The sequence below is a fragment of the Bombus flavifrons genome, chromosome 6 (assembly GCF_040668555.2).
Source record: "Bombus flavifrons isolate JBK064 chromosome 6, iyBomFlav1_principal, whole genome shotgun sequence".
In the NCBI taxonomy this organism is placed as follows: domain Eukaryota; kingdom Metazoa; phylum Arthropoda; class Insecta; order Hymenoptera; family Apidae; genus Bombus; species Bombus flavifrons.
The window spans coordinates 13,493,021-13,517,483 of NC_138447.1; the positions used below are offsets into that span (position 1 = coordinate 13,493,021).

Consider the following 24,463-nt stretch of genomic DNA (forward strand, 5'->3'; position numbering starts at 1 on the left):
ATGTTTTATCGATGAACATTTTAAGACTTTATATATTCTAGGTTTTTCAACCCTAACGTTTAAAGAAATAATTCTATTACTTTTTTTATCCTAAGGAAGGAGAATTGAGCTTAATTGAAAAGAACTCGCTTGTTATTTTTTTTTTTTTGACGTCAGATTTCACTTTATTGTTTCTCTCAGCCAATAAAAGGAAGTGGTATGGGCCTAAACAGCTAGGCGATACAGATACTGTGTTACATAATTTGCGGAACGAAGATACTAATATATCGGAGTGCGTTATACCTTTCGTTTTTGGATCGACAAGAATTTCTCGCGCGTGTGGATTATATGCTCTCTCTTGGACAAAAGTTTTTATGTTCGTCTCGACACATTTCTTGTTACAGTTACACATAGAGAAAGTCTAGTTTTTAATTGTACGATGCCTATGAGGAAAATCTAACACTCATAAATATTGTTGCCGTAATACGTCAAGTATATATATGTGTGTGTAGATACATCGTGTGATGTCGGTATATATGTATAATAATAAATGTTAATTAATAGTAATGGATCTAAAGTTAAGTTTCGTATGCTGTAACGTAAGCAGCGGGGAAAAAATGTAGCGCTTCCGGTGAAAGCCATTACCGTGGAAGATAACACTGACAAATTGATTACAAACTCGGTTACTAAGTCACAAAAAGTAATACAAGTGTGGATCGTTACAAATTACTAATTAATAATATTTATATTATATAATAGTAATGTGTATACCACGCAAATTACCTCTTAGCACCTACAAGTATTTCCTTTCTTTCTTTCTCTCCCTCTCTCTCTCTCTCTCTCTCTCGCTCGCTCGTTCTCTCTAACACACGAATAATCAAAGTCGTTTTATCCAGTATCAAAGAGACACGTTAAAATACTATTATAGCCTAGTTAGTAATCTGGGCAAAAGAGGCAGAGTTTGTTTTTACTTCAGGCATGAATCTCTCTGCTTTATGTGATGTAACGAAGATTTATCAGTTTCCCTTTCAGCTTTGACATTTCTGATCGACTTACAAATGCCTAACACATAATATTCCAGAAAAACACGAAAATACGTTGAGAATTATCGAAGGTTCGAAGAGATATTACATCGATTATCGTAAATATTTGGTCGATTACGCGTTACCTAATCGTTTATTAAAGATTGTTACGCTTACTATTTAATATTATCGCTATAATGCCGCATAGTATTAAGTTTATTTACTTATATATCGAGGCGTTTTTAATCAACTTAAAGATTAAAATTCATCAAACGTACCCTGAATTATATTATTATAAATCTAAATATTTTTCTTCTTTTTTTACCCGCTAACAAGCGCTCTCTCGCGTGCATCCGTTTGTTTATTTTACGCAAACATTCTCTATTTTATTTGTCTCGTTGAACAAGGAGGCGTAGTTATTGTTGTACGTATGTATGCACCATTGTTCTTTTCTTAGTTGTGCCGTTAGTTCGCAAATCAACTGTTGTCAACGAATTATTGTTGCTACATGTAAATAGTACGATGTTAGAATCTATAATCAATTCTGCATTGCAACGGATTAATCAAGAGATTACAAGCCTTCCAAGTATGCGTTACTGGCACTTGTTTGCTAAGTAAGGAAGAAATTCATTAAATGACACGTACCCTAGCAAATAACAATACACACTATCAATTATAATAAAGAGTATAATCCGTAAATAGACCGTCCTCGATATTTAAAAAACACAAATTATATTTTCTTTTTTTTTTTTTTTTTTGGTGACAAGAATCGAGTTTTTAAGCTCGAAGCTCGTCGGGCTTTTTCACATTCTTCTTTTTTCGAGCCTATTTCGAGTAACAATTTTAATAGCATAAAGTTGTTCTCATTTAGAACTCGCACGTAACAGTGTTCATAGAAATCATCATCGACGTCGAGGGGGAATTACAGTATACACACACACATCAGGAGATTAGTCTCACGAGTGTCGGAATTGTCTTGACCTGCGATAAGAATGCAAGCTGATCTCGAGCGATTGTTCGTACTCGAACGATTCCCTCGAAATATATTGAAAAATACACTTGGGTGTTTCCCTAACGCAGAGTTCGACCTCGTATACTCCGCATTACACGAAACAGAAAAATAACAATCTCCCCCGTACCCCTCTATTACCCGTGAAATGCATGCGGTCGAGTGGAGTACTCCCCCTAATCGACACGTGCATACGTTCGTTCTGATTGTTAGAGGCATGGAACTCCTCACCAGCAGGTATATACGATTGGAATCGCACTTCTAACCACAAGTTTGGAGAACAAGCGAACAGCGATTTGCAGCAGTAATCATGAGATATATAACATCAAAAGCTGACATTGAATAATCATCAGGGCGCGACAACATTGCGCCCTTTCCGTTCAAATCTATTCTCACCCCGGAGGGATATCCAAACTTGGAAACCTACGCAATAAAAGAAAGTTTGGATCGTTAAAGAGATTGGTTTCCTTTGAGTCTCCTTGAAATTGGTCTCCTTGAAATTACGGAGACAAACAGAAGAGTTCCACACATGCAGCGTGCCAAAGTTATTCAAAACAGTGAATCAGAGGTTAGATTACACGCTCTTGGAGATTCTGCCCCTCCTCGGCATTTAAATATGTTCATCGGGTGGTATTTCTGGACGAGAGTCAGTAAACGTCACGTGAACATCGTGGGAGTATCCGAAAATTCGGTCTCGTCTTTCTCCTTCTCTCTTGTCCGTAGGCGTCTGAAACGCACCCCGAGAACGCGCCTATTTAAGCTCCTCGCGCTTCCGCGACTGAATCAGACAGTCAATACTCGTATCTGTGAACCGCGTTGTATTTCTTCGCTCTAAGTTCTCCTTCTACGTGCGAAAAAAAGGAAAAGGTATTCAAAGGTGTGTGTTCGTTTGTCATTTGTTTGTAATCACGTTTCTTACATTTCTCACGTTCCAAAGAAATAGAAGTCGCTTGGGTAGTACTTGATTGTTTTGGAAGCTTATACTGTTTGCTTCTACTGGTCGTTTGTTCTTTTTTCTTTTTTTTTGTTTTTTTTAATATTTTTTTTTTTGTTTTGTTTTTCTTCTTTCATCATTATGAGTGTAAATCGGTCAGTGTTCTTACTTTCGTTGGACGAAAAGAAAAAAGGCGCAACGACGTTTCACCGTATGAAATAGTAACCTAAAATAGTAAGGATCCTAAGCTAACCGTACTTAAGGACTAAGTACACGTCTAGTATATGTCCCCTTAACGCGTCAAAAGTATCGGTATCACCTAATCCAATTAGCGTTAGAAATCCTAGGAACGCTGGTATTACGTCAATGTTCTTTTTTTCTCCCTTCCACCTTCAAGGTCATCGATCATCGTCAACGATATTATCCGTTTGCGCGCGTTTAAAGATGGTTATCAACGCACGGTCTAATCATGAAAAAGACTAACACGCTTCTTAACGAAGAGTCGCCTTCTACTATACGCGCATAGAAATGCATATATACGGTACACGTTTCGTGCTCCTCCCTTACTAAACACTAGAGAAGTTTCGTCCATGAAGATATCGAGGATAATAGTTTCACTTCGAAACGTAGTAGTTTAGTAGTAGTAGTAGCATTTGGAAACTTAGCGTTCTAACTTACATTTTAAGATACAGTCGTCAAAAAGCATGATTTAATTGGTGAGTACACTCTTTATTAAGTTCTGGGTTACGACACCATACGACACGCCTTTTTAATAAAGACGACGCTTTTCCCTTCTTTTCCTTCCTTATACATTGTTAACTGTTTCTCCTCCTACAATATTCCCTAACATGTTATATATTTTACCTTTCTTCGCTGTATGTTATTATCTCCTTTTAGTGTTCGAGATTAGTATTCTGATCGTAGGAATTAGTAAAAGTTTTTAATTGCCGGAATACATAGGCGGCCGAGGAACATAATTATTGTACGTTCTTCAATACGATTTTCCAATTAAAATGTTATTCGGTCTTTATGCATCTCTGGGTTATATTTACTACAGCCGAGATTTTAACGTGCGTACAACTGGCCAGAATATTTATACAATTCCTGCCACTTATGCTTCGACTACTCCTAAAAACGAATAGAGTGGTACCCTCTTGTTTCGTTTTTTTTTTTTTTTTTTTTATATCGTATTTATCTTCTATATACCTAGGCTCTTACACGTAACCTAAAGCTATAGCATAAGTTACATTATGCGTAATTCGATGGAAATGCAATGTCTTAGTAGACTTATCTTCTTTATCGTCCCTAACACGTTGTAAACGATATAAGTTCTAGATTCCCCTTAATAGACGAGATCTCTGCTTCACCGAAGAAACACATCCGCGTCTTTGATGTCATAAAACAAAAATTCGTCACACAATTCTTTGCCAATTCTAAATAGAAATTATTTTGATACTCTCATTTCGTGGACGGTTCACGTAAACTCTGTTCCTAAATGTTTGCCAATTTGATGTCGCGAATATTAATTTCTTAATGTTATATGCGCGGTGCGATTCTTCACAGAGTAATCTCCCTTTTTCTATTTTTATAGATGTTCGATTCTCAAATTTCCGATTAGAAATGTCAAATTATCTTGACTGTTGATCGAATGTAAGTCCCCGTTTAGAATATGCTAAACATATGTTTCGGTTAAATTCGTTTTGAATTAGATTTGAGTTAGCTAACGCGAGTATTGGATTGTGTCATGTGCACGTTCTTTAATTACGGCGAGAGACAATAGTGTTCGGCTTACGCTGGCAGCTATTCGTTTTTCGATGGAAAAGTTACGAATTACCGATTATCCGTGCGACAAAGATTCGGAACGAATCGCTACGGCTCCTACACTTATTAGCCTCCTAAAAATCACCTGCTGTGCGTTCGAGTAAGACCCTAATTAATGTATTCGTCGATGAATATGCGCTCGAGGAAACGCGTAAACAATAATGGAACAACATTGTTGTAATTTGCTGTGTTAAAAATCGAGACATTTACTCTACGCTAATCCGCGGTAATAGCAACAGCTCTCGTGATGCTTAGTGATTTGTTCACTTTACGAAAAGATTCCTAAATTGGTCATCTTCGCGTTAATACTAGAAGACTCGCAATAAAAGAGAATCTGTTCCTTTCCTTTGAATTGTATCGTGGTTTAGTGATTTTCGTTCTGGTGTCAGGACTGTTATTGATTACAGTCGTTACCCGGGATGAATCTACTTAGATCGTGTTCCTTATTATAACACAATAACGAGAAGCGTGCGATTTAACACACGTTTACGCGCTTTCTTTCTTTTAAGCTCAAAGGAATCTGCCTGGCATGTTCTTAATTAAAAACAGCTTACAGCCTAACTCTTAATCCGTCAAACTTGTGTCTCACGTTATAAACGCTTAATTGTCCCGTAATATTATATTTAACCACGTGTCAAAACGGAGTGTCCTCCTTCCTTGTTATTTTCTCCTGTATATATCATCATTGCGCGATCTATGCTACGTCCTGAAATCGAAAAGCAAGAACTGACCGATATTACTGATTTTCTTCATTGTTCATTACCGTTTCAGATGTCGGTGGTGCCATTGATATTCCGTGACTGGTGGGACGATTTAGATCGACCCATGTCCAGATTGATGGACCAACACTTTGGCAGAGGATTAAATCGAGACGAACTCCTATCACGGTTCTCCGATCTCAACCTCGACAGGCCTCTACGTTCGATCTTTCGCGATAGGTACTACCGTCCCTGGAGGAACGTGACGCCTCAGCCCTCGAGTGGATCGAGCACGATCCAGATCGACGACAAGGACAACTTCCAGGTTTGTGACCATTTTATGCGTCAATCTTTTTCAGATGTTTGTACGAGTAAATCGCGTAATCGACAATTGCGATGTGACTCTACTGCAAACTGAACTTAGACTTGCAAAGCCCCATGGCATGATGCAGGATACATCGAATGAATCGTAAGATTCTTATTGGATCTGGAGGATCAAAGCGTATGGTTCGTTTGATCTGTCTTTGTGTGTGGTTAGGGAAATAGATCCAATGATGTAGGTGGAAACATAGGCTCGGTTCTCTTGACATTAATTTCTCGCTGTTGATCGGCGAACAAGGGAAGGTATTGTTGTTTCTAGTATTGTCGTTTTCTTACTCTTTGAGAAGCTTTTCAAGAATCATTTCATGGATTGATTGATTCAGCCATCGTTGATGTATTGTTGATCGGATTATAGAGAATCGCGAGCCATATCCATAGTTATCACTCGACGGTATCTAACCACACCAATTGTCAAAAACAATAGGTATAGCTAGGATTACCCTTCTTGTTCGAGTGGTAACTATGGATATGGATCAGATGTGATCTCTTTGGAAGACTACAGTTAATTAGGTGTCACTGGATTATCAAATCAAAAATTACCGATAGATTAATAACGGATGTTTATATCTTACGAATTTATTGCGTCGCTAAGAAATCGTTTCGAATTAATATTTCGATTTACTTGAATTTAGAGACCTTTTCCTTTGGACAATTTGGAATAATTTAAAGCAATTTAGTTGGCACGCGTTCTCAGATAATCTGAGCAGTGTACGTACCCTATTGCTATTTCTGTCAATAGTACTATGTGTGATGCTTGCTAGAAACGAACCTGTGCATTATCAAATTTCCTTTAGTTAAACGCCGATTTCAGGGCTAAGCAAGCGATTTACGTTTGATGTGTTGAACATATTCCTTCTTGACACCAGTGATTCTACTAATTTTTGTTATTCGTTTACAGCTCCTTTGTAACTCGTCTGATGGCCTCTGAAAGTTGTCGATCGTAAATATATGTTATTAAGCGTGAAATCGTTGTTGGAGGAGGGGCGCGTGACACGCTTCGATTTTACACATTGTTCATACAGTTTCACTTTGTGTAACGTTACTGTGGAACTCTGCGGGGATATTTGATTTCGATGTACGAAAGACGGCCTCAAGTCGCCGCTATACTTTGCATTAGAACGGTTAATAATATGACGTCATGACTATTGAATCGTGAATCTATTTAATCTATTCAATCGACTATTTAATCGACGTGAATTATAGAATCTACGTCTCACTGGATGTCTTCTCGTTTGAAGAACTTGCGTTCAAGATCGTTATTGTACGTCACAGGATGGGAGAGTACTGCTGCAAGGGGCTGGACGTGGGATTTCTCTCGTCTTCAATAGGATCCCACGCGTACGTGGAATCCCATGGAAGAGGAGAGTTGAAAGAAAGGATTGAGAGTGTTTAGGGTCGCGTTAATTTGTTATAATAATCGAACAAGGTCGAGAACGAAGACAAACGAGAGAAGACGATGTGTTCTGTTTAACCGATTAGAAAATTAGCTGCAACTTTTGTTAGATTTCGCTTATCAAACGTCAAAAGGAAGATAGTTAATATTATACAGCTTGTCTAAAAGAGACAATTTGGTTCCTTAAACCTGGTTGAAGCTTGTTCGTGCAATTTCAAAAAACGTGTAAATCGTGATTCCTCAAATAAGTCGGACGCTTCGAATGTTTGAAATATACACGATATATGCGACACGACTTGAAGCAACTCTGTTAGTAACACCCAAATAAATGTGCTTAAAATTCGTTGGAAATTTAACGTTTTATTATAATCTTTTATTGCTAGTATTCAATCGGATTTTGAAGATTTACAGAGATAATCCTTGTACGCGTCATTGTAAGCACCACGAATATATTCAGTCAACGGCTATCCCATAACTTTCGGCCGGAGCCAAAAAGTAATGGGATAGCCGTCGTTGGTCTTAGATCGTATGTAAAAAGTTAGTTGAAAGAAGATTAATTATGTGTCCAGCCAGTGAAAACGGATTGGTATTCGGAATATTAATTATTGCTAATTGCGTTGAGCGTTAAATTAGGCTTCGAAATAGCTACGAGTCAAAGGAAAACTCGAGGAAACGAAGAATAAAGAAAAATATTGATCAAAGACAATATTTCAAGAGTAAAAGGTGCTTTCGATAAGAGGAACGAGCAAAAGAAAATATCAAAAGTAAGCGAACTTCTAAAAATGAATTTCAAAAAGACACTATATATATAGTATATAATATATAATGTATAATGTATAATATATAATATATAACATATATTTCATATAAGTATTTCAGCTAATTACGAAAATACGCATGACACGAGGTGGCCCTGTTAAATTTTAAGCAATAGTGCGGCAATAGCCACCAATCAGACCCGCATTCCTTTGCCTATCAAATTTCTCATCTCTGCACAATTATATACACATATTACGAAGCTTGTAAGTTCGAAGATCAGAAAAAGTTATCTTTTTGTCTACGTATCGGTATATTTGATATTTCGAACTGGATAAAACGCCTGGAATATTTGTAACCTTTCGAGCATAGAATGTTTAAAGCACATCACACACACTCGACACTTCCCTTTCTCGTAGATTTTTTCTGCTTCTAATTGTTTTAGCTGTTTTACACCGAATACAAATTGTTCTCGTTTGGTTTGTCCTTCTTAAGTAACCGTTGTAACTTAGTAACTCTCGCTTTGATATCAAGGGATTATTTGAAAGCTTCTTTAAGTAATTATATCGCCACAAGCTAAATATGTTCAATAATTTGAATACACTGGATTAGAACAGGCTAAACATTTACTGGCCCATCTCTCTCTTTTTTTACTGTTTCTCTTTTATTTTATCATAATATCGTGCAATTGGAGTTTCTTTAATACAGTGAGCGAAATATTTGTTCCACTATTTCGCGGTTTAACGGTCGATTAACTTAGGCTGAGACAATCTAAAGTGATAACCTTTTCTTTTTATATTGTTGTCATTTATGAATTTTTATCATAGGTATCGTCCAATAAGTACAGAACGTGTTGGAAATATATATGCGTGTTTAGGAAGATAAGAAATCAAATGAAATGAACGAAACGTCGTATCTCGAAATCTCGAATGTATCGAATATTATTTTTCAAGACCTAGAAACCTAGTTGTGGAACGTAAGGAAAGAAGGAAGTGGGAACGAAATTAGCGCATTCGTAAAGGGAGGTACAGAAAGAATTAAAGGAAATAGTGTAACTCAAAAGAGATAAAGGGAAGGAATTAATGGAGCCAAACGAAAAAAAAAAATATTAACCAAAAATATCAAATATCTCTACGATTGAAAAGTAATGCTATCAACGCAACGTTTCAATACAGAACTGTTATAATGAAGCAATTCGATCATCGAATTAAAAGTAATTATAACAGAAGAAACAAAAAAAAAATAAAAAAAAGGGGGGAGGGGACACAATCTTCAAGGAATACAATCAACGAAACGAACGAAAGAACTGGAACACCAGAAGGCCCGAAAACCGATTTCTGTTTCTGCCACTACTACTACTACTATTACTACTACTGCTGCTGCTGTTGCTGCTGCTGCTTTCCCCCAGCATGTTCTTTCTTTGCTGCATAATTCTCTATCTCAAGTTTGACACATAAAGGATTCTAAAAATTGATTTCTCTCCTCGTCTTACAACCCTCTCTTTTCAAATGGTTCACAGCTCTGTGTAGTGGTATAAAGATTCGGAACGTTTTTCGGGGCTATTACAATTTCAATTTTTGGTTCCTTCTCCTTTTATATATATATATATGTGTATATAGGGACCCCCTCCCTCAAGGAAGAGGGGGCTTAAAAATGTTGTGGTAGGATGAAGTCAGGTCTCGAAAACTACTATTTTTCTTCAAAAAAACTCGAATAGCGAAAAATTGTCAAAATTTTGTAGCAAAAGAAGTTTTGTTTACACACAATCCGAAACGTACACTCGACTATTTTCTGACAGACATACGCTTTATTATGCCGGAAGTTCCTTCCAAAAATCACAGTTTAACCGGCTTTCGCCATTCTCATTTCTTTGTTTTTTTTTTTTTTTCTCTTTAACTTTTACACTCACAAATGGATTTTGTTTCCGTTTCAACAAACGATACCAAATACCTTGAAATATTCAAAGAGGACGACTTTTCTTTGTCATTGAAATCCGAAAAAAAAACGGATCGTTAGATGGATATCATATCAGTCTTCTTTTTGCTTCTTTTTTATTTTTTTTTTTTTTTTTTGTCGACAGAAAGAATCGAGAAAGTGTGAGGTGTGTCGGAGCACCCCCCTGAAATGGGGGCGCCTCTCGGACTAAAAAACGGCTTTCCCTTAAAACTTTCAGATCTCTTTTTTGTTTCGCTATATATATAATAATCTCTATATAAAAATAAATGCTTCTCGAATCATCAACGACAGGACCATAGAAAACGATTCAATACGAAATATTCTATATGTACAAAAATGCAGGCGCACAATGTGTCGCTCTTGCTCGCGCTCTCTCTCTCTCTCTCTCACTCTCTCCTTCCCTCTCTCTCTCTCTTTCTCTATATTCAATATGCAGCAGCACTGGAGATTTAAAATTTGTTTGACGGTCTCTTGCTACTTTGCCCGAAATGTACGAAAGAAAGTGAAGGTTCTTCGTATCATTCTGCACAAGCTCTTTCCTTATTTTCTAACTTTGAAAATTGCTCCCCGGGTCCTGGGATCACGCTAGTATCACCCGAAGAACCGCGGTTCGCTTTTCCTCTGCTGTCACTGATGCGTTTACCCTCGCTTTCTTTCACTTAATGTTTGTTTCCAAAGTGAAGCTGCTAACCACGAGATAAATTGTTGATCGAAGTACAAAACACGCGTGTCAACGTGACGATTCTGTTTCTCTCTTTTTGCTCAATAGTAGAAAATGATTCCACCTGCTACTTGTATACTTTGCACGCACGTCTTTCTTACGAGTGAACAAAAAAAAAAGGGGGGGAAACGATGTTCCAGATAGATGTGTTTATCAGCTACATCTTCTCGGTTTGCTCGTTCTCAACGGTTACATTCACGTAGAATGGAAATTACAAAACACTGGTGTTACATGAAAGATACAGGACGAGAATGAAAAATAAGAAAAAAACTTTGCAACGGGTAGAAAGTAGAAAAAGCTGGGATTAACTCCTACATATTTTTTCTTTCCTACTGTGTCTTCATGTTCTATAAACTCCGGCGACCTTCGTAACTAGAAGTTACTGCGTGGACAATTTGAGTTAACCGGAAGAACAGCTTTTATTTGATAGGTACTTCTTCTCTTCCACTGAATTACGCTTTTTTCTCTATCGAGTACTATTAGAGTGATTAAAGAAGGCTTTAGAAACGGTTGTGCGTATGTAGCTAAATAGCTAATAGTTGTAAATTTCTCGTGTATCCAACTGACAGATACCTAAGGTCTTCCGAAGGAGAAAACTTGTTATCTTGATATACAGACTGACTGGTTAACAAATTAATTATAAATGCAGATTTCGGTAGCAGGCGAAGGCTGCCTTCGCCTGCCTTAAAGCGGCGGTAATTTAAATGAGCGAGCCTCTTTCAATAATCGGTGTTGTGAAAAACCTGGATACTTAAATTTCGCAATAAAAGATAATTTGTATCTTTTTTTTTTTTTTTGGTAGATTTAACAGAATACAAACGTGTGTAATCAAGAATTGGATGGTAGAAATATATTTCAATGGTCGTATGGATCTCTGTTATGGCCTCTTTGATACATCGTATCGGTTACTACACGCAACATCGTGTTCCTAAAAAATGATAGTTTTCCCCGTTCGACCTGCCTTAACTGCTTCGTTCTGATCTGCGCAGGTAATATTGGACGTTCAACAATTCTCACCGGAGGAGATCACGGTGAAGACGGTCGGTAACAACGTTATTGTCGAAGCCAAACACGAGGAGAGACAAGACGAGCACGGATTTATCAGCAGACACTTCGTACGGAGATACGTCTTGCCTCCATCTCACGATGTGATCAATATTACCTCGAGCCTTTCTTCGGATGGTGTTTTAACTATCACGGCACCCAAAAAGGTAACGAGACGAAGAGGAGAGCTCGGTGGCGAATCCGAGCTTAGGACTCGCCCGACGCTTCTCGATTCGCAAAGCTAGAGCGCACTTTAGGAAAATGATCCGTTCTCTTCCTAGCCTTCTTTTGTTTTGTTTTTCTATTGTTTTTGTATCTTTTCCCCGTTCTATTTGATTCGGTATACTTATTTTTTGTTCTCAATTCCAACGTTCCGTGTGCCCTTGTAGTAGAGTATTCGTTTAGACAAGATGGTGCCGACGATTTATTCTCGACCTCAAACTACGAGTCTGCTCTAAACTATAAAAAGAACGTCACGTTGAATTAAAGACTTTCACGTGGATGAGGCACATTCGTAAAAGTATTCGTAACAATGTTTATCGACTTTAACTCGATAAATAACTCAAGGAGCAAAATTTCTGTATAATTGTAAAAGATATAGTATATAATTTTTAGTTGGTCAAAGATATATATATATATGTATATATACATATAATCGAATGTCTAGTAGTAGTAGTAATAAAAAAAAAAAAGGTCAACTTGGAAGTAGTTAAAATCGATAAAGTCCGAAACTAGCGAGTGCTCCTCATCGAGATGTCAATTAAAAGATCAGGGAGTACTTTACGATTCACTCAGCATTGAGAAGACATCGTGAAAATACACTATAGACGTATTTGACATAGAGAGGCTAAGGGCGACATCTATATAACTGATGTGTAACTAAACAGGCTAGAGTGACGCTACGTATCAACAATTTTGATTCGAAAGGATTTTTGAAATATGGTTCAAAAGAGAATTCTTTGAAATGTGAAATATTTCCAAATTTACATAGATTTATAGCTTATGGTATTATTTTGAATAAGAATATAATATCTCGAATTGCATAATTAAGTAGCGACACTATGAGCCCTAATGTTAATTTTCTGATCTTATATTAGCGTTAAAACTGTAGAACAATAGAAATACGTCGGTTCAATGACCGCTTACCTAATGCCTGTATCTCGAGGTGCTCTTCTCAAATAGTTCAAAATGTGTGAGGAAATTTCGAACTCTAATCTGACCAGATTATGGTTGCGTACGGATTGTTCAAGCACCGACCCCGTAGGGTTCACTATAAAAACAAATATAAAAAGCCTCGTTCATTTGTTTCGTGATCGCTTTTACGATCTATATAACGACTTAGTTTTTTATGTTATCATTTTCTTTCAGGGAGAGACACCTAGCGGAACTGAACGAATCATTGAAATCACGAAAACAGGAGAACCGGCGAGTAAACCGGTCAAAATAGAAACGACTACGGAAGAAAAATAATAATCACGACCGAAGTATTTTGACATAATCTTTTTTTTTACATTTACGCATTATATAGAGTTCTTATAAAATAATTCGGTAGAATTTTATATGATATTATAAATCGGAAAAAATTATATAAAAACACACATATATACATAACTGTTAAAACCCTTGGGTTAAATTTGTTATAAAATGATATAGAAAATTTTCATCAAGAATAATTCATCAAAGTGTACCATATATTTCTTAAATAATTACTTATATCAAACTAGCTTCAACGTTATTGCTTTTGCTTTATCTTTTACGTATCTAATAAATTCAATACTGAATAATTTATTTAAAGTCAAAGCGTAAATTGTCATAGCAATATATTTCAATGTATCTACTATGAAACAAAAGTAATATCGCAGAAGCGAAAGCTTTCAATAAACCCAAACCACAAAACTACAATTTAAAAAAAGAGTCCAAACCACTTAAAAGGAATACCCACGGTAAACTGTCGCGCTCCGCACCGAATCCGTCTCGTCTACATTTTCTCGTCGTGTTGTCAGCAGCCTCGTGGACCACGTAAAAGAAGTAGAGGTATGTTCACTGGTTGGTGGGTCTTCGGGTGTTCGCTGCGTCCGAACTGAACGAAAGTTTATTTACGAATGCGCCGAGCCAAGCCGGCCGGCCCTCTTATATAGCCGTGCGGCGTCGCAGTACTGAATGTTCGAGAAGTTACGCCGGCAACCGGCACCTAATGCGCATTTTCTTTCGACTCATGATTTCTATATTTATTCCATCATTTATTCGACAGCCACTCATACCATCGTGTTCCTCGTACCATAAACTATCATTCAACGACACAGTTATCGCTATTTAACTGATTTTTGTGGAAAAAACAAGCAAAATCCGAGTATTGATCGGGGAGGCAACGACGAGATTTCTGGCACAATCTCCCACCTGGTCCCCACCATAACCTCACTCACACAAACGTACATTTCCTTCCTCTATACCTATATATTTACACTTTGAACGGTTGGATTATGTGCGTGATAGAAACAAGGAACGACTAACCTCGTATTATTTGGCTATTTGTTTTCGTCGTAACGTCAGGGGAAAGGGCTATTCCTTAGAAATACTACGTAGTTTCCGAAGTCAAGGACAGTTTGAGGTTGTCTTTAACGATGCCATTTACTACGCGTGATTTTTTAGAAGCTTATAGGCCACGTCTCGTTTGTCGTTAATTATTTTAACAATACAAACATTGGATCTTTGGAAACATTTTTCAATCTCTTACAATGTTAGCTTGCATTCAACAAGCAAAACGAGTATTTTACCTCTACATGAGTGCTTCTCTTGTTTGTGCTATCTTTAATAACTCGAGATAAGATTTCATTTTTGTTCTTCTGTAAGTATGAGTGAGATGACGTTGTTATCGTACATAAGTCTATAGATGGTAATGAACAATTCGGTGCATATCTTTATCAGAATTACTGTTGAATCACTAATCAAAGGGACAGGTCACAACAAGTGATCTTATATGGTCAATTTTCGAAAAACACATATTTCTAGAAAATATTAATTATCTATTTTCTCCATTGAGCGCGAGTAGCAGAAATTCGTTCTGTGAAGTCACTCTCAAGGTGGGGAAAGCAATGGTCAGTTAATGAAGCAAAATCCCGGCCAGATTACATGACGAAATACGCCATGAAAGCTGCGTAGTTATCCCAAAACATATGTTTGCTAGAAACGAATTCCATCGATACGGTAAGACAGAAAGGTAAATAAAAGGAGGATAAAGAAGCTCGTTACATTAAGACAATTCGGAGGCACGGTCATAACTCTGACCCATGTCACGCAATAAATAGCATCATGTTTGCAAACACACACGAGCTACATATATGTATAGCGTGATACAGGTCAGCATTCTGAGGTTAATGAGATTGATCATGGCAGGAAAAGTAACGTGACACGTTAATCACGTGTTAATTTTATCGCATTTGCTCAATCACGTGTCACAATGACCTTCCAAAACCAACGACGCTTATGCAAAGGGCGCGTATTATTGCGCAATACAGGCTTCACGTGACAGCTGTAGCTCTATCGATTTTTCGTATGCGTCTTCTGACCTAATGCGTAGTATCTTGCTTGAAGGGCGCGTAACTGATGCAAGTTTATTCATGGGAATAAGAACCGTGGCCAAGATCCCTACGATATAAAATCTTTTGTGCAGCTTTTCAAACATGTAATATACAATAATGAAAACTGGAATAATTTTAAGGGTTGAATGATGAAAGGAAAATTACCAGGCAGCCTGGCCATAGAAGCGGAAGCATAAAGCTGAGCAGATGTTCGCGATAAATTCACACACAACCGGGAGGGGCAAGAACAGAACCGGAATATGTCTATCGACATATGTATCCAGCTGGATGCAGACCGCGTGTCTCCTAATGTTTTCATTGCTCTCTCAGGTGCACGAATGCGTAACATTCTGGAATGATATGATTTCGTAGCTGCTTAACAACTCGATATATACATATACGCATGTATATGTGTGTATAATGTAGTCGGACGATGCTCGTATGGAATACTATAAATTTAATATCGTTGTCTATGCAACCGCTGAGTCGTCGGATATATTTAAAAACTAGCATATAGTTAACGATACTGATCTTTATATGGCTTAATGCATTGTGACGATCGTGGTGTTTGTGCGCCTTGCTGATTATGGATGTTCAACATTCAAACGTTGTTTTATCAACCGTTGTGTCGCATGTAATAGCGGCTATCTTCTTATCGACCGAGTTCACCTTTTAATACTTTTTAACGTCGCGTCAACTACACATATACATGATATTAGCAACGATAATGAGGATTGAAAATATTATGGGGATTCAGTTTTGTTATATAACATGGTGTTTATCAAGAAAGAGAAAAATTTGGCTTCTGTCATTGAGATTTTGGATTTTATTCTCGTAGAAACAAATAATATTATTAACAATAGAAGAAATGAATCGATTGAAAACAGAAACAACGTGTTTCAAATGCTCCAGTCTCGGTCTCCAGAACGTTCCATGGATGGATGCAGCAGGTAATCGATAGTTGCAGCGGTTGAATTTTATTCTATATATATAGAATAAAACTCACGTATGTATGTGTGTGTGTGTGTGTATCACGCGCACGCATGTGTATAGAAAAATAGAAAAAGAGAGAAACGTCCATCTATATGTATATAATAAATGTACCAGAGTACGCGCAATTCGTCCTGATCTCGGAAAAGTAAAATTCTCATGAAATGTTTGGAAATATATTACGCGTAAAGCTACGTCGAAATATATGGGAGGTTTCCTTAATTACAGCTTACGCAGATACGCACAGTCAGACCGAAATACGATTAATACATATTCCGCTGCGGCTACTATAACCTGAGAACTATCTCCCTGTTTTGTGTTTCCTCTTTGTTTTTACAACGTGTTGCGGTTAGAAATCCGATATTGTTTACATATAGGGTGGCAATGCACGTAAAAACAAGTCGTCGATAAAATCTATTGTCAAAGAGCTTTAAAGTAAAAATTAACTCTTTAAATAATTGATTCGTTCATTAATACGGCACCTCAATCTGGTGAAATAATTGCATGTCTACAACTGGTGGTTATTTAGAGGTGCTCCTGATGGTATATTTTATGAAAAAAAGTATTAAGACGTTGTATGGAAGAACTAATAATAGGTTTATACCCAATGATTGTCGCCTCGTTTCACGTATTGATCTTTACATAATAAAGCGCAACTCGGAAAAAACAAACATTTGTTTCCATTACGTTTCCATTTCGTCTAGACTGGTATGATATTCTTTATACATAGATAAAATGGTTACAGAGATGCCTCCAATTCTAAGAAATTTTATAACCAGATACTGCAAACTTAACAATTGAATTTACGCAGGGCGGGTAACGTTTTGTGAATTGAAAATAAAATACACAACTGGCAAGCAGATATTTTGTTATACCGTAAGTAATTTAACCCCCAAGACGTAGAACACAAATGTGATTGGAGCTTAAAATTCTAGATCCGCCCTATTGATTCAAATTGTGACGACGTATTTGTGGAACATGAATCTGCGCAGAATTTTCATGTCAGAAATAAACCTTTCCACGTCGTCACCTGACTACGTTCTTAAAGTAGTTATTTGTCTAGTGTGTACATACATTGATTAGATTGGTTCATTAAAGCAGATCATTGAGGAAAATGCTGAGCACCTTGAGAAAATAGAATAGCTTTAAATAGAACTCGTATGAACTGTATGAGTAAAAAATACTTGGAAGATACTCTGACACTCTAAATACTGTATGTACCTACTTAGAAGAAATTACGTCTCATTTCGATTTTTTAACGAACTTAAATATATCTTTTGTATATAAATATGTGAATTTTTAAATTAGACATATTGAGAATTGTTGCATCACTTAAACACTTATCATTTTTCCTATTAGCACAAATTACTCTCGTATCATCCGGCAATATTAAATAATTTGAATTAAAGAAATCGTTACATTATTTATACATCCTACAACTACATAACCATAAAATAATTAATCTATAAATCACACTTATACCGTTAAATAGTAAGTAAGTGATGTCAACTTTGTTGAAATAATACAAGATGAGATAAATACCGTATATATATACGAGATAAATGCAATATACGTTGATGGAAATACAGTGCACGCCATACTTTAACGTGCAGCGACACCCGTGGTGGCGTCATTGAACTACTTTAGATATTATGGAATACTGTTGCTAACGGTCGATAATGAATAATCGTACCTTAACGGTTATCAAGCAGCTTCCTCGCCCTTTACTAATTCGAGATTATCTTCCTTAAAATTTCTTTCTTCTTTGGAATGTATATCTTGCAACGATGCTTTAATCGACTTCATTTCTATATACCTAAGATGATCTTGTAGGTCCTGTACGTCCGTTTTTTTCTCCGCAAACAGATACACATATGTATATGTTCCAAGGAAAGCGCCTGCAGTCGGTCCGAACCAGTAAATCTAGAAAAATTTTTATGAAAGCAAGAAAAAATAACGATTATCGCTACTTATAATATAATCTAATCAGCGCACTGTGAACAAATATTTGCACTGCTCTTTTCTCAAACCTACGAGGTATCATCTCCGAACTGATAACGTTAACAAGGGAAATCTAAAGTGCGGAAACTTGTTTTTTATCGAGTACGATGAAGATTAAAGTTTAAGATCGTAAGATTATATAAAATATGACGCTGGAAAGATTTGTGTAAATCTTGGAGAGGCATCAAATAAATTATATTATTCAGTAATAAAACTCAGCTCACCCATTGATCCGTCCAATTCCCATTCCAAAAAGCTGGGCCGAAAGTACGCGCAGGATTCATACTACAACCAGTGTAAGGACTCTAAAAGAGTATATTTTCCAAAATATACACATGAATAAATTTCTTGTGTTTTCTAAACAATACCATATTTTTAATTGTGAAATTTTTTACCGCCGCGAGTGAAATGCCAACAACAGAGAATCCAAATCGGATCGCCGTGGAATCTGTTGTATGAGCGCACCTTGGGTCCCAAGTAGCGCACGCTGCGCAAAGTATGAACGACGTACAAAGAATTTCGATTAAAATGGCTTGCGTGGTGTTGATTCCAGGATGAACGACTGTTACACAATGGCCCACCGATGAATTTGAATATCCATCATTGAACAACTCGGGCGGAGTTATTGTCTGTTCCATTAAAATTACAATTAAACGAACGTTCAGTACAGTAGTTAACAAGTTTTTTATCATCGCGATATATCTATGACGTATCGGTTTATCGTTAAAGTCTGACGTCAGATTAGTGTGAGAAAGATAATTTTTCATCTTCTAATCGTATAAAAATTTACAAAGAATGCTTTAGACTCGTGTAATACGTATACAAAGTGTTATGTAATATGTTCAATCGATACAATAATTTATATATATGCATAAGTGAAAATCCGACGTATATCGCGTATCATTACTGTCTATAGCGATTTAAATCAGTTTAAAATTATGCGATACGTTTTATACGTGTATAAATGTAAAATTTACACATATGATACAAAATTATTACAGGAAAATCGATCGTTTTAGTTAATTATGTTCGTACAGTAGTAATAAAACTAAAAATTCCTACCATTAGTAATCCATATCCGATAGTAGCTCCAATAAATTGTGCTATTGCATAGAGAATACCCGTTGGAATGGTTTTAATTCCAAGAATAACTGCCCCTATAGTGACAGCAGGATTTAAATGCGCACCGCTTATATGTCCTAACATCTATAATAATAATTAGATTTTCTATAATCGCAGTGATAAATTAAACAAATAATCACAATATTACAATCTGCCTCATAAATCTTATTTCTCCTTTCTTCGATTTTTTTTTACAAAATGTAAAATATTCTTACCATAATCAAAAGGTTGACAGTCATACCGAACGCCATAGATGTCTGTAATGGCGGTGGCAATATCGGTCCCATCGTCCCTAAAGAACCCATGCAACCAATGAACAGAAGTATCGCAGTGCCCAGCACTTCAGCGATGAACATCGTGGTCGTACCCTTTTGCACAGACCACATTGAGCCTGAAAAACACCAGAACACGTTGAATTCTTTCATCAGGTTCCGACTAATTTCGATAAACTCACTTTGCGAATCTTTGCTGCGGGTGTCGTTCTCCATGGTATCCCTGCGAGCCTTTAACTTGAACTAACAGCTACCGTAACGATGCTTTTACCGCAATCAGTACTCGAATTCCGTTCGACAATACTAATCATCGGTGGCTATCATACTCCGCAATAATGTGAAAAAAGAGAGTCTTATCGAGGAGTGTGAACGATATGTTGCATTCTTTGTCCAATCAGTGCTTGATTATGCAGCTCAAGAGGAGTTACAAGAAATGTCATGTTTTTCCAAAGCTCTGACTCAGAGCTTACGTTAGATCCTATCAAAAGACATCGTACAGCTTTACTAACCTTTTTGTGCGAGAAGGTTTTATTACCGGTAAGGGAAAAATTGCACGAGTTACATAAATGCTACAAGCAAATCGCACGCGCATTTCAAGAAAATGACCAGAACACGAGTAAACGTTTTGAACAATCTTCAAACCCCGATTTATTCATAGATGATATTTTGATCAGAATAGACATGAAATTATAGCGCTCACTTTGCATACGGACGTGTTCCGCGTTGCAGCCGGAAATAAACTTCGTAAAGTACGTATTAAATAAATTGCACCAATTTTCGATTCTACACTCGAAAATATTTGCATTACAATTTCATAAGCTGGTAACAATTTTTCTACAGTCAATCGTTCCATCCGACTTTCCACGCAAGCGCCAATAGTCCTTGTCTGTTAGTATTTTTTGCAGCAGTTCAAACAGAGCTCTACCGTACGTCCGAAGGCATGAAAAAAGTAATATCAGTTGATATGAGTGAGAAAATCGGAAATTCTACGAATTATCGCAACGTCCATTACGAATCGGACGCCGAATACACGATACATATTGCCAAGACATTGTTGAAACTGATCGGAATCTGGCCTAGAAGGGATACGTTCTTAGATAACGTTAAAATGTATATCCAAACAACGATAGTTTTTTCCCTTATGTGTTTCTTATTAGTACCACACGTGATTTATACTTATTTCGATTGCGAAAATCTGACCAAGTACATGAAAGTAATCGCCGCGCAGATTTTCAGCCTTTTGGCTGTCATCAAATTTTGGACGGTAATTTTTAATAGAAAAGAAATTAGATTTTGCTTAGACCAAATCGAAATACAATACAGGGATGTGAAATGCGAAGAGGATCGGCTTGTAATGACCAATTGTGCAAAGATTGGTCGATTTTTTACAATGATGTATTTGAGCCTTAGTTACACCGGTGCTTTGCCCTATCATATTATTTTACCTCTAATATCAGAGAGAATTGTGAAAGCTGATAATACCACTCAGATACCTTTGCCTTACTTGAGCGACTATATTTTCTTCACTGTCGAAAATTCGCCGATCTACGAGATCACGTTTGTCTTGCAAATATTCATCAGTAGCATTATACTGTCTACGAATTGTGGGATTTATAGCTTGATTGCCTCTATAACGATGCACTGTTGCGGCCTGTTCGAAGTTACCAGTAGAAGAATCGAGACACTTCATAAATGGAACAAATGCGATTTACATGATCGCGTTGTTGATATCGTTCAATACCATTTGGAAGCGATTGGGTAAGAATTTTCATATTATTTAGTAATTAAGTTTATAGCATTAATAAATAAATCAATAAGTATCGTTTTATTATTACATTTGGTATTAACGAATTTTACATTATTTGTGTGTGGGACTTGAGAATAATAGAATATAGGACTGTATTTATAACACTGCAGGGTTTGTGGATCCAAAAATTCTACCGTAGATAGATCGTATCATACCCGTGGAATACAGTGATTTTAATTTATACTACGCACAGAAATACTTTTAGTACACTGAAAACAGATAGAATTTATCTATTATTAATTATTTTAACAATCAATTATTAAATAAAATATCAATAATAATGATAATTTATTTGTACCATAATCTATTACCCTGAGGTTGTTGTTTATTCCAGGAATTAATTGCAATAATTAATAGTCAAGGAATTAACTATATCATATTCTCACATTGATTGTATAATTTCTATATTACATTGTTATTTTACTGTGTTTATTAAACAAAATGTATATACTTCTTTATGCCAATTATCTATAACATAGATAAAAAATTACTGAAAGTTCTTTTGACACATAGAATTTATACATATATTGAATATGTAAATACATGTATATGCAATGACTACTTTTTGTGGGTAAGCTTTACGATGTACGTATTTGAAAATGTTCATAAAAGGATTTCACATGCATCTTACAGATAAACTACATTTTCCACTGTGTTAAGAGAATTATATATTTGTATTACATATTTAAATGGTTATATTATATATATTTAACTACGTGTTTATCCAACATAGTTGGACTTTATGTATGTTATTGTCAAGAACGTAAGTTATATGTTTCTGACTATAACGCTATGTAACTCAATGCACATTTTCGTAATCGTCGAAACAAATTTCCCTTCAGTTATTCGGTCCCTTCTGCAATTCGGTCCCTTTTGTAATTCGGTCCCTTCTTTAATTCAGTCCCTTCTGTAATTCGGTCCCTTCTGTAATTCAGTCCCTTCTGATGGGAGAGAATTGTTTGACCGTTAAACCTGCTCTTCGAAATATTGGTCGATACTTAATACTGCCTTAACTATTATTATAAACCTATGCCCCTACTGGATGCCTCTTAACATATTTTATTATATAGGTATATTACATTATACATTAATACTCTATCCCATAAGTATCTAGACATTTTGATTGATTTATAGCAATAGTATGTAAATTTTATCAAAGTGTATATATTAATGATGAATTAGTGATTAGAAACAACATTTATGGAACGCGTCTTTTATACAATCATCAGACTATAAATCTAAATTACTCATTCATAGTAATAATATATTTTTCTATTTACTTTATATACTCTACATATATTTAATTTTTAAAATATCATTGACTGTATTAGTATCAGAAATAGCTCTATCAGTTTAGAGTATTCCTCTTTCAATCTGACAAATAATTCGAAAATTAAAAGAATCTGAAAATAAAGATGTTCTCAACTAACAAAATAGTTGTATAAGGTTTGGCAATTACAAATGCCAATTTCATTATTGCATACTGATTTACAAAATTCAATTTAATATATTATGCACTATATACATCTTGTCGAAAACAAACAAGTGTCGAGATTGTTTCAATGGTATATTCCATATAGTAACATACATTAATCTTTTCTTATCAATACAAATATATCTTTTTGATTACATCTGTTTGACGTTAAAAAATAAATTGCAGATACTCTGCATTGATTGGAAAATCACTTAGCATCGTATTTTTATCGGAGATGGTTGGCTGTACCATTATAATATGCTTTCTAGAATTCGGTGTGATCATGGTATAATAGAATGCAGTACTTAATTAAAATAAAAAAGAAATGAAATAATACGAGTTACTATAATCTACTGTTTTTTTTTTTTTTTTTTAGGAATGGGAAGATCATAAAACGTTGAGCACACTAACATATTTCGTATTAATGACATCGATTTTCGTAAATGTTTTTATAATATCGTTCATCGGTGATCGTCTGAAACAAGAGGTACTCCTCCAATTTCAAACAAATCTGTTTTAATCAAACATGTTTCAAATAAATTTCGATATTAATTCACTCCCTTTTTTGATGTCGCTTTATTTACTGAAAAGAGCGAGAGAATAGGAGAAACATCGTACTTTCTACCATGGTACGATTTTCCGGTGGACGTAGCGAAGAATATAAACACAATCATGCTCAGAACCAGACTACCATCGTGTTTGTCTGGAGCGAACATATTAGAACTCTCGCTTCAAGCATTTTGTGACGTAAGTCCCCATACACATTATTTTAAATATATTGATAGAAAACTTTTTGAGCAGAAGAAGGATTATTGTAGGTTTGTAAAACTTCAGCAGCTTATTTCAATTTTCTGCGAGCAATGACGGTATGAAGATATTTAACAACGTGTCCGAAGAAAAATGTGATTAAAAATAACTAGTAACACATTGCACATGAAGATGCTTTGAGAAAGATAATAAATATTCTTTTCTTATTTATCAGACTCTTCCATTCAATACAGCAGACTCATTATTCAATAAAGCATAACAACGACCAATACAAAGAACGAAGTATTCTTACCATAATCAGAAGATCGACGAAGTCATGTCGAATTAGCGCCGCGGTCCACCACTTGGCGATGAACATTGTCGTCGTACTGTCGTGCCCTCCTGAATGGATTATATTGAGCCTGAAAAACCGTAAAACGTTGAATTCATTCGGCAGGTCTCGACTAAATTCAATAAACTCATTTTTAGAATCTCTATTTTTAATGTCGTTCTCCGTGATGCCCCAGAAAACCTTAAACTCGAACTAACAGCTACCGTCACGGTGCTCTTACCATAATCAGCACTCGAATTACGATGTTAATCATCGGTGGCTATCGCGCTTCGTAATGATAGTTAGAAAGAAACTATGTTACCGAGTGTGAACGATAACGTCGTATTCTTCAAATCAGCGCACGATTATGCAGTTCGAGAGAACTCGCAAGAAATTTCATACATTAGATCGTACCAAAAGATATTGT

The 24,463-nt window shown here is 36.0% G+C and overlaps 3 protein-coding genes and 1 long non-coding RNA gene across 6 annotated transcripts; 2 read left to right on the top strand and 2 right to left on the bottom strand.

Annotated features, from left to right (window-relative positions):
* Positions 1-127: 127 nt before the first annotated feature.
* Positions 128-13,626, top strand: LOC138181220 (protein lethal(2)essential for life). Of its 2 annotated transcripts, XM_069115921.1 has the most exons (5): positions 128-1,887; positions 1,930-2,887; positions 5,537-5,788; positions 11,660-11,881; positions 13,083-13,626. In XM_069115921.1, exons 3-5 carry the CDS (start codon positions 5,537-5,539, stop codon positions 13,182-13,184), a joined length of 576 nt encoding a protein of 191 aa, XP_068972022.1. In that variant the 5' UTR covers positions 128-1,887; positions 1,930-2,887; the 3' UTR covers positions 13,185-13,626. The 2 variants fall into 2 exon arrangements, with proteins under 2 accessions (XP_068972022.1, XP_068972021.1); XM_069115920.1 differs by having other exon boundaries at positions 1,930-5,788.
* Positions 10,028-13,827, bottom strand: LOC138181221 (uncharacterized). The gene is made up of 3 exons (XR_011173466.1): positions 13,657-13,827; positions 12,861-12,984; positions 10,028-12,173 (listed from the first exon to the last, which is right to left on the bottom strand). It is a non-coding gene; the product is annotated as an uncharacterized LOC138181221 (long non-coding RNA).
* A 3,817-nt stretch (positions 13,828-17,644) lies between these two features.
* Positions 17,645-19,989, bottom strand: LOC138181218 (aquaporin AQPAe.a). Its single transcript, XM_069115919.1, has 6 exons — positions 19,860-19,989; positions 19,621-19,796; positions 19,346-19,489; positions 18,679-18,912; positions 18,508-18,588; positions 17,645-18,205 (listed from the first exon to the last, which is right to left on the bottom strand). The coding sequence occupies exons 1-6, from the start codon at positions 19,891-19,893 to the stop codon at positions 17,987-17,989; spliced, it is 888 nt and encodes a 295-aa protein (XP_068972020.1). The 5' UTR covers positions 19,894-19,989; the 3' UTR covers positions 17,645-17,986.
* A 395-nt stretch (positions 19,990-20,384) lies between these two features.
* Positions 20,385-24,000, top strand: LOC138181215 (odorant receptor 49b). 2 transcript variants are annotated; one of them, XM_069115914.1, is made up of 5 exons: positions 20,385-21,435; positions 23,145-23,244; positions 23,335-23,445; positions 23,550-23,705; positions 23,777-24,000. In XM_069115914.1, the coding sequence occupies exons 1-5, from the start codon at positions 20,618-20,620 to the stop codon at positions 23,828-23,830; spliced, it is 1,239 nt and encodes a 412-aa protein (XP_068972015.1). In that variant the 5' UTR covers positions 20,385-20,617; the 3' UTR covers positions 23,831-24,000. The 2 variants fall into 2 exon arrangements, with proteins under 2 accessions (XP_068972015.1, XP_068972014.1); XM_069115913.1 differs by having other exon boundaries at positions 23,550-24,000.
* Positions 24,001-24,463: the final 463 nt, after the last annotated feature.